The following is a 9,233-nucleotide window of genomic DNA, read 5'->3' on the forward strand; positions in this document are numbered from 1 at the left end:
AGGCGGTGGCGGGCTCGAGGCAGCGAGGCCCGGCCCGGCCCCGTCCCCTCAAGGATGAGCGCCCCGACGCCCCGCCGGGCCCCGGCCGCCTCCCCCGCCCCCTCCCCCGCCCCGCGGCCCCTCGGCAGCACCGGCACCCCCGTGCTGGCCGAGTGCCCCGGGAACGACGATGAACGGGAAAGGCGGCAACGCCGGCGGTCCAGGGTTACCGACCTTCAGCTCGGCGGCACCGACTCGCCTCTGGGCCTCGCCTCACCCAGGTAGGGCCGGGCGCGGTGTGAGGGGCTGTGGGGAGGAGGAGGAGGAGAAGGATCCCCAGAGCACCGTGTCTCCCCCAGGCAGGCGGAGGCATGGCTGCCGGCCCTCCCGCAGTGGACCAACGCTCAGATCTCGGAGCACTACAGCACCTGCATCAAGCTCTCCACCGAGAACGTGAGTCGGCCGCCCCCAGGAGGGCTCCTCATCCCGGCCCCGCTCACACCACCTCGGCATGGCTCTGGTTGCAAGGCTGGGAGGGATTTTAAACTCCTCGAGCCTTATTGAGGCGGTTATTCTTCCTCCAAGCCCTCTGAGACATGTCCCTGATCCAAGCCACGACCAGGTCTGGGCTTCTGTTGCTGCTTTCCTTCCCAGCAGTAACAAACTAGGACGTGGCACGGAATCGTGGATGATATTGGGACGTATTATATATTGTCTAGGCTGGAAGGGACCTTTAAGATCATCAAGTTCAACCGTTAACCCAGCACTGCCCAAACCACCACTAACCCAGTCCCTCGGCACCGCGTCTACCCATCTTTTAAATCCCTCCAGGGATGGTGACTCCACCACTGCCCTGGGCAGCCTCTTCCAATGCTTGATAACCCTTTCCGTGGAGAAATTTTTCCTAATATCCATCCTATCCCCTCGATCCTGCTGTAAATACCCCTGCAGACTGAGGGTTCAGACAGTTTTGACGATGTCATTTGCCAGAGGATCAGTTCTGAGCTGTGTACTTTGTTGCAGAAAATCACCACAAAGAATGCCTTCGGCTTACACCTGATCGACTATATGACTGAGATCCTGAAACAGAAGGACACTGAAATGACCAACTTCAAGGTGAGAGGAATTACTGCCTGATCACAATGGTGCTTTTTTTCCGACTGGCATTTAGCCTAAGATTTAATGACTAACAAACCTCAAAATAATGCTAAGGTAACCGAGCTGGTTGTTTCCACTAAAAATATCTGGTAGAGGCAGCACAGTCACTTTTTGCAGAAGCTTGCAGTGTTGAATCCTTTTGTAAACAGAAATTAAGGCTGAATTCTTTCCGTTGTGGTCCTTCAAAAGGAGAGCTTGTTTAAAATTAAGACTTGTGAGGCTTCGGAGGAAAATACTGGGTGTTAAAACTAGTAATAAAACAAGGCTGTAAAAGAAAGGAAGTTAGTGTGGCTAACTGCCGGACTGATTTTGATCTGCGTTGGGTCAGAATAAGAACTTGCCAGGGCAAAGACTTACTCGTTATAATAGTTCACCGGTGGTAGGAGGGAGAACTGAATTCTTAGCTGAATGAACAAATGAACGTGGCCTTGAGGAACCCTTGAGCTAGCTGTCTTATGGTTGATGGAACTGAGGAAGGGACGGGAAACTGCACAGGTTTTCAGTGGGTGATCCTTCACCTTCCGGGGGGCGGGGGGGGAGTCCGTGGTCAAAACTTGGCATCTCCTGCTCTTCACCTCTTTTGGCTTCAAAACCAGAATGATACCAAGAGGATGACCCAAAAGAAAGCATGAAGAGAGGTGGAGGAGAAAGATCTCTTGGCAGATGCAAATCTGCACCTCTCTGCTTCTCCCCATTGCTCAATCTTGGCAACTTTTTAAGTATCTTCTGTGTGATCCCTTCTAAAAGACCTGATAAAGCAACCTATAGGCTCTGCCAGGGAAGACACATCTTGACCCGTGCTGTGCACCTAGGTCTCTAGTAGATTTCGGAATAAATTGTTTTTCCAGTTGTTCACAATTTTGCTTGTAATACAGAGCATTCAGAAACTCAGGTCTGCAGCTTGTCTTCTGCTTTTGCATCTTCTAGATGAGGCCTTTTCCTTTCTAACTAAAAATTGCGTCGTTTATTCCTCCTGTCAGATAGCAGCTGGCACGCTTGATGCCAGCGCAAAGATCTACGCCGTGCGTGTGGATGCGGTCCATGCAGATGCTTACAAAGTTCTTGGAGGCTTGGGCAGGAAATCATCACCTACAAAAAACGTGGACAGCCCAGAAGGAGGTGTGCCATTCACTCATTTTCTGTTAAGCTGTTCCTGTTCCACCTGCATGTAAGAGAAAAGTCAGTGTACTTACATAGCACCCGTGAATTTCAAAGCGCTTTGTACATCTAGGAGAGTACCAATAACTGTTTTTCAAGGGCTGGGAAATCCTGAATTAGTTTGCCTGGGCATTGAGCAGGGGAGGTTGAGGTGAGAACATGAATCTGTTGCAGATTGGCCCATCAGATTTTAATTTGGCCTAACCTGAAACATTAAGAATGAAGTGCCTCACTCTTTGCTGTCCTTTGCTTTGAAACAAAAACGTGCTGTTGAGATAAAATAGAGTCGATAAAAAGAAATGCAGCATCCAGCCAATGAAACGCTGGTGGTTCATGCTAGTAGATACCTAATTGGGTAACTTCATGCCCACTGTGATTTTGTGTGTTAGTTGTACAAACTGAAGTAAAAGTTGTGCTATCCCTCCGTAGGGTATTTTAGCAAGTTTTCTAAGTGTAACTTGTAATTCTTTTCCTTTTAGAAGACAGTTCAGAGCCTGAGGCTGTCAAGAGAGTTCAGACAAAGAAAAAGCACTCATTCAAAACCATCGAGAAGAACTTGAATAACATCAATGTGTCGGAGGCTAATCGCAGATGTGAGGTGGGTGGAGGGGGGCTGCTGTAGCAGCTGCGTTCTGGTGGAGAAAAGGAGACGTCGCCTCATCTTTCTCATTTCTATTGTTTTCTTTATTGTGCATTCCTCTTTTGGGCTCTAACATTCACATGCGTGTCTGTGATTGTTCCTAGTCACGTATATTCTTCCTGTGTGAGGCAGCTGTGAGAGCTCTCTCCTCACTGGGAAAAGGATGCGTGGGTCATTCATCCTTTAGATTTGTAGTTTAAAGTCTCCTGCGGAGACCTGCTTCACCCCCTTCATTTACTCCATTGCTTGATACTCCGCTTCATTCTGTACCTGTAGATTGATCCCATGTTCCAGAAAACAGCTGCATCTTTTGATGAATGCAGCACAGCTGGCATTTTCCTCACCGGGCTGCGTACCCAAAACTGCCACAGCGAGCTCCTCTTTGACTCCAAGATCGTGCCTCTCCCTTCTTCAGAGACCCTCACGCTGCCGAACTCTGATCCCGTGAAAGCGATGGATCTAAAACGTGAGTGCTGGCAACCACTAAGCAAAGGGGTCCCATCCAGACCTTTCGATCCTTTTCATCTCCCAGGCGTGCTCATTTTAGTCTCAGCCAGCTTGGCTTGCACTTTTGTTCACTGCTTGGCTACCCTGTGGCACCATTGCCCTCATCCTGATTAAGTTGGGACTGGTTGCTGGAAAAACAGGAGCTTTGTAGGTTTTAGATCACTATGTGTAGCTCAACCTCTGGCAGATCTGTCACACAGCACGTATACGAGGTCTGAGCTGTGCAGCAGTTGAGATTAGTGTGCTCCAGGTTAAGGACTGACATTTTCAGAGAGTTTTAAGCTTGTACGTACTACAGGCTCTGATAGGATTCCCAGCGTTATGCCCACCCTTGAGTTAGGGTAGCGATTAAACTCTCCCTTTCTGCTGAGAAATGAGCCTGACTGCTTTTGCAGTGAGCCCTGCGCAGCCCTACGTGCAGGAAGCACTGCCTACATATGCGGCTTTAAGAATGATTTAGTGCCTGGCACTTGTTTTAGCTGCTGGTTGCTTCATCCTATATCTAATCTCTCCCCTTTGCCCTCCTTCTCTCTAGTCCTGCTAGTGCAGTGCATTGAAAAACGCCCCATCTGCACTTCGCTGGCTGGTTTCCAGTTTACAAAGTGGGATGCTGAATCCCACGATGAGGTATGTTTGTTAGCTCTGTGCCAGGTGGGATACTTGAGCTGTATTCTGTGCTCGCCTCCAAAGCGATCTCCGAGGTACATGGGGCAGTGGGATGTTGCGCTGCAGGGCCGCTGATATCCTGTATTTTTTTTCCTGAGCACTTTCTTCTCCTACAGTCAGTGTCAGCCCTGTTGGATAAATTTAAGAAGAGCGACCAAGTATTCGATATCAATGCGGAGATAGACAGCGATGTGGAAGACTGCGTTCCCGCTCTGCCGAATGACGACTTCCATTCTGACTCCCCCAGGAGTACAGCAGCAGACAGGATTGGGGAATTCACAGAAAACCTCAACTCCTTTGGAACAGTCCATCAGAGCAAGAGGTAAGAAGTCACTGAAAATCTATAGCTTTGCATTGATAGCAAGCGACAACTTCTGGCAGGTCCCTGGGGAGTCTTTAATTTCTTTAATTTAATTTCCCATCTGGCTGTAGCTTGCTTTCTACTCAAGTTTCGGGTACGTCCAGGAATACATCATAGTAATGTCTCTACCCTCCAAGAGGACCTCTTCATGTGGTCACATTTCCCCAGAGCGATTGCTTCTCTGCTCCCCAGTTTCCAGCTTGCCCTTTGGCAAATGCACCTCTGTTTTTGCAGCAGCCTCACGAACTCCAGACAGTGCAATGCCCCCAGTACCGTTCACTGATTAAAGAGCGGGAGTCCTGCACACATGCTGGCAAAGGGAGCGGGCAATGTCTGTACAGAGCTCATCTGGATGGACATTAAATACCCGCTCAGGCGTGTGCCAAAAGAATGATTTCACTGAGGAGCATGTGCATGTGTGCTTTTTCCAGAACTGATGCGGATCCTTTTGTAGAGGGAGACATCGGGTCCATGTGCCTTCATCTCTCCATGAAACCGGGGGAATACTCCTACTTCAGTCCCCGAACTCTGTCAATGTGGGCTGGCCCAGAGCACTGGCGTTTCAAACCTCGACACAAACGTATGTATTTAGACGGAGGCTCGTACACTACAAATGCAGCTACTGCCAGGACCCGCTTACCTTTGGAGATGGGTGGCGTCTGAGTCACAAAGTAGGGACAGTAAAGAAGGAGACAAGCCTGCATGCCTCATTTTTAGCCAGCTGGGAAGCAGTTCTGAGTTCAGACAGCAGGAAGGCTCTCAGTCACATGCGGATCCTTTGATGTCTAATGTATTCTCTATTGTTTGAGTTTTTTGATGATGCTCAACGTTGAGGGGGTGGCTCTCACTGTGGCAATAGGAGGTACCAGCACTAATACAGCTCCGGCTGTTGTTTCCCACCTTCTGCATAAAAACTGAAGATTAAATTACACTTTTTCCTTCTGTAAAAAGATACTGATCCCTTTAAAACATGAAGCTGAGAACAACACCTATTGCTTTCCCATAACAAAGGGAAAAGCCCTTGTAGGTGACATTTCTGTGTGGAGCAGATGCTCAAGTTAGGAGTGAGCTTTTTGTCCTTACTCTGTCACGAAGCACTGACAGTTTCCTTCCTTTCAGCAGCAGATGCCAACTCTGAAAAAGAGACCAAGAAAAGGAGTACAAAGAAAGCATTTGAAATCAACTTTGATGAGGATATTGACTTTGAGACGTATTTCCATAAGACCAAGGTATGTGCTGAGTTTCTGCCTCTTTCTGCTTTCTCTTTTGCCATATCAGTGTGTCTTGGAACTAACGTCTTGCAAATGGCTCATCTCTTGCTCCTGTGAAACTGGCTCTGTAAACCCGACATCGTGTATGTTCCTCGGTGCAGGGTCTTCTGACTCCAGGTCATGTTACAAGTAGAGAGTTGGGGTAGAGAATCAGGCTGGATTCCTCCCGCCTTATACCCTGTCAGTCAGAGACCGTGCACGTCCAGCTGCGTGTCCCAGGGTGCTGCGCGTCCCAGGGTGCTGGCGCAGAAGCCACTGGGTGCACTGACTGAACAGCTGTGGAACTCCTCTTCAGAGGCACCTCAGAACTTGCACCCTTTCAGACAAAGGCTTGTGTTCAAAGGCCTTATTTATGCATTAATTTTACGAGTAGTGGATAGCTCAAGGTAATGGTATTTATTACCTTCCCCAGGCATCTGTAACTCTAGCCAAATCCATTCTTGAAAGCGAGAACGTGAAGAGCACCACACTTCCCGCAGACTTCAACTATGACCCTAACAACATTCTCCAGCTGTTCCTCAAACCAGCTGTTAAGGTAAGAGTCTTCTCTAAAAGCCTGTTGGCAATGATTCCGTGCACAAAACCACTTTTCGCCAAATGCTTGAAGCCCTTCGGGATGCTCCTTAGGGCTGGAGACGGGCCAGCATGTCTCTCACTGAACTGACCCACTTGTGGGTTCCGGAGAGGCTGTGCTTGACAAGGGGCTTGGATGCGAGGAGGAGGAAGAGCCAGCAGGCTGGGAAAAGGGGAGGTGATGAAGCAACAAGGCGTAGGCATCGCTTGGGGAAGCGTTTAGGCTTTTTCCTTTCCTAACCCCTGGTCCTGTCTCTGTAGCTCTGCAGGACGTCTAAGCCGAACAGCTTGTTGGATCACGAAGACGAGATCGGCGAGTACGATTACAACAACCCCAATGACACCTCCAATTTCTGCCCTGCATTGCAGGTAACCGCAACAAGAAGGTTTCTTTCTGTTGCCTGTATTTGATACGTGATGGGAATAATTTAGGGAGAATCTGTGCCCAGAATTAATTACTAGGGAAAAAGAATTGGCGCTGCAGATTATGACCAAGCTGTAGGAGTCTCTGCTCTGTCCCCTCACTCTAACGACATCAACTAAACCGTCTGCCTTTGGTGTTTGCCAGTCAGCTTGCTGCAGAAACTCCATTCCACCCTTTTCCATACACATGTACCCTAAAGTAGGAGTAAATGCCATTACTCACTTCTGCAGTCATCTCTACGCAGCGAGGTTTGCCCCCAGCTGTTTCGAGTGCCCGTTGAAGTAGATTTCTTCTAAAGCTTCAGCTTTCTGCCAGGCCAGTGCTGCCTCCTGAGTGAGTTTGTGACAAGTCTCAGCTGGTCCCACACTGTCAGGAGAGCCCTCGTGTTTGTTATCGTTCCGTGTAGAACAGTCTTTTGATGATCTGTGCTCTAGATCTCCCTCGGGTTTAGCCTTAGCTCAGCCTAGGCGCTGTGGGGAGAGGCTGACTAATAACATGCTCCATGGGGAAGGTGGACAGGTACCTGAGACGCGGGTGCTCTTGTTATCTCAGTGTAGAACGTCTCTGGCTCCTCTAAGATGTCTCTGGGTGGCCTCACTGCTGTATCTCTTCTTGATCAGACTGCAGACAGCGATGATGATAATGACCCCGTTCAATTCATGGGCCAGATGGGGGAGTTCAACCTGACCGCTCACCCTGAGGGTCAAGAATTCAACAGGTTTGTTGGCGATGCCAATATCACAACGTATGGAGAGCTGAACCTCATCGCTGAGCCCCAGAAGGTAAGGATTCGTGTTGACACCGAGCTGTGAGCTCCTCTCTGGGCAGGTCTGGAGCAAAGCCTCTCAACGCCTCAGGTGGTTAGAAGGCCTGAGACAGCAGTTTTCCCGGTGCAGGATCTCCCGGGTTTGCTACTGGACACTTTATTCCTGGATGAACCTTAGTGTACGAGGAAGGAATTAAAAATCAAAAGTTTAGTAGTAAGATAACATTCACCGTTGTTCCCAAGGAGAACCACGTTTTGATTTTTCCTGTGGTCCTAACTGAGGATAGTGCTGCTGCGTCGGCTCAGTTCCTCTCTACTAACGAACCCTGGCCGACTTTTCCTCAGGTCAACAAGATAGCGATTCAGTATGCAAAGACAGCCAAGAAAATGGACATGAGGAGGCTGAAGAAAAACATGTGGGACCTCTTGACTGATGAACAGAAGAAAGAAACAGTGGCAGAGGTGAGTGCAGGGGGGGCCAGATACCTCAATAGGCCCGAGGATAAGAGAATGCCCTGCAGGTCACTGTGTTTAACTCCTGCAGAGAGTCTTGGGCAGGTTTAGCAGCAATTCCTTTCTAGAAGCCTTGTTCCCATGGGGTGGTTGGGAAGTGTAAGTGTTTTGAGTGTAACTTGAAGTGTTTTTTCGCTGAACACGGGGGAGCAAAGTCTGTCTGAGCAGTGTCTGTCTTTTTGCTAAACAGATGGAAGATGCAGAGAAAGAGGACACATCAGTGGTAGCAGGAGAGAAGGTCTTCAGCAGCATCACAAAGGAACTGCTTCACAGGTAGAAAGGCCCTGAAAAAGGTGGGACTGAAGCTGAGGGACAGACTTCAGCTGAGCTTCGGCAAACGCTGACCTCTCTGTGTCTGTTACAACCAGCTAACTGAACCCTGGTGGGGAAAAATCTCTTCTCTTGCTCTCTGGGTTTGCCCAGGGGAGCTACGGGTTGCATCCAGCTTGGCAAATTCTTTGCTAGCCGGAGGGAAAAGGTAGAGAAAACCAGATCCTTGGGGAGGAGCTAATCTTTGGCCACCTGGACCTTGCAGGCATGCTCCGTCCGTTGGGTTTCAGCTCCATCCTGACCTCCTCCCTTCTCTTTTGTAGGCTGCCTTCCGGGATGGCTAAGAATCTGTCTGTCCCCTTAGCCTTCGCCTGCCTCTTGCATTTGGCGAATGAGAAGGTAAGCGCAGCGTGCACACGGGAGGGAGACCTGGTCGGAGCAGCGGGTGAATCGCGCAGTGAAGGGGCTGGGGTTGTTCTGAACCTTCGTTGTGTGGGTTGGTTTTTTTTTTTTAATGCCAGGTCTTCAGAGTCGGAGGGGAAGAATCTGGCTTTGTCAAACTTTGCTTTTCTTTTATGTTCCCAGAATCTGAAGCTGGAGGGCACAGAGGACCTGTCTGACGTCTTAGTGAAACAAGGCAACTGAGCCCTGTGCGGAGCAGACCACCGGGGCTGACCCCCAGGACAGAACTCAGCTTCCCAGCTGACCGGTGCTCGCTCTGGACCTATCTCATCAGTGGCAGATCTTTCTCCTCCCAGCACCATTGCTGGGAAATCCCACTGGTCTCTGCTCCTCCGGAAGACTTTTAAATCAAGGATGTCCTACCTAAACATAGGACCTGTACAGATGGACGGTTGCAGCTCAGCCTGCCTGGCTCCTGCCATCTTCAATCCACCAGCTCTTTCTTGCGTCGTGGATTTCCTCCGTCTTACTGTGAACCGTCGGTG

At 49.6% G+C, this 9,233-nt stretch overlaps 1 protein-coding gene across 2 annotated transcripts; it reads left to right on the top strand.

Annotated features, from left to right (window-relative positions):
* NCAPH (non-SMC condensin I complex subunit H) lies at window positions 1-9,141 on the top strand. Of its 2 annotated transcripts, none has more exons than XM_074563799.1 (17): window positions 1-260; window positions 339-432; window positions 1,003-1,095; window positions 2,118-2,256; window positions 2,775-2,893; window positions 3,212-3,401; window positions 3,978-4,069; window positions 4,225-4,430; window positions 4,901-5,049; window positions 5,592-5,698; window positions 6,153-6,275; window positions 6,575-6,682; window positions 7,358-7,519; window positions 7,849-7,965; window positions 8,207-8,289; window positions 8,610-8,685; window positions 8,872-9,141. In XM_074563799.1, exons 1-17 carry the CDS (start codon window positions 55-57, stop codon window positions 8,929-8,931), a joined length of 2,124 nt encoding a protein of 707 aa, XP_074419900.1. In that variant the 5' UTR covers window positions 1-54; the 3' UTR covers window positions 8,932-9,141. The 2 variants fall into 2 exon arrangements, with proteins under 2 accessions (XP_074419900.1, XP_074419899.1); XM_074563798.1 differs by having other exon boundaries at window positions 17-260; window positions 5,589-5,698.
* Window positions 9,142-9,233: the final 92 nt, after the last annotated feature.

Source organism: Larus michahellis, chromosome 20, assembly GCF_964199755.1.
Source record: "Larus michahellis chromosome 20, bLarMic1.1, whole genome shotgun sequence".
In the NCBI taxonomy this organism is placed as follows: domain Eukaryota; kingdom Metazoa; phylum Chordata; class Aves; order Charadriiformes; family Laridae; genus Larus; species Larus michahellis.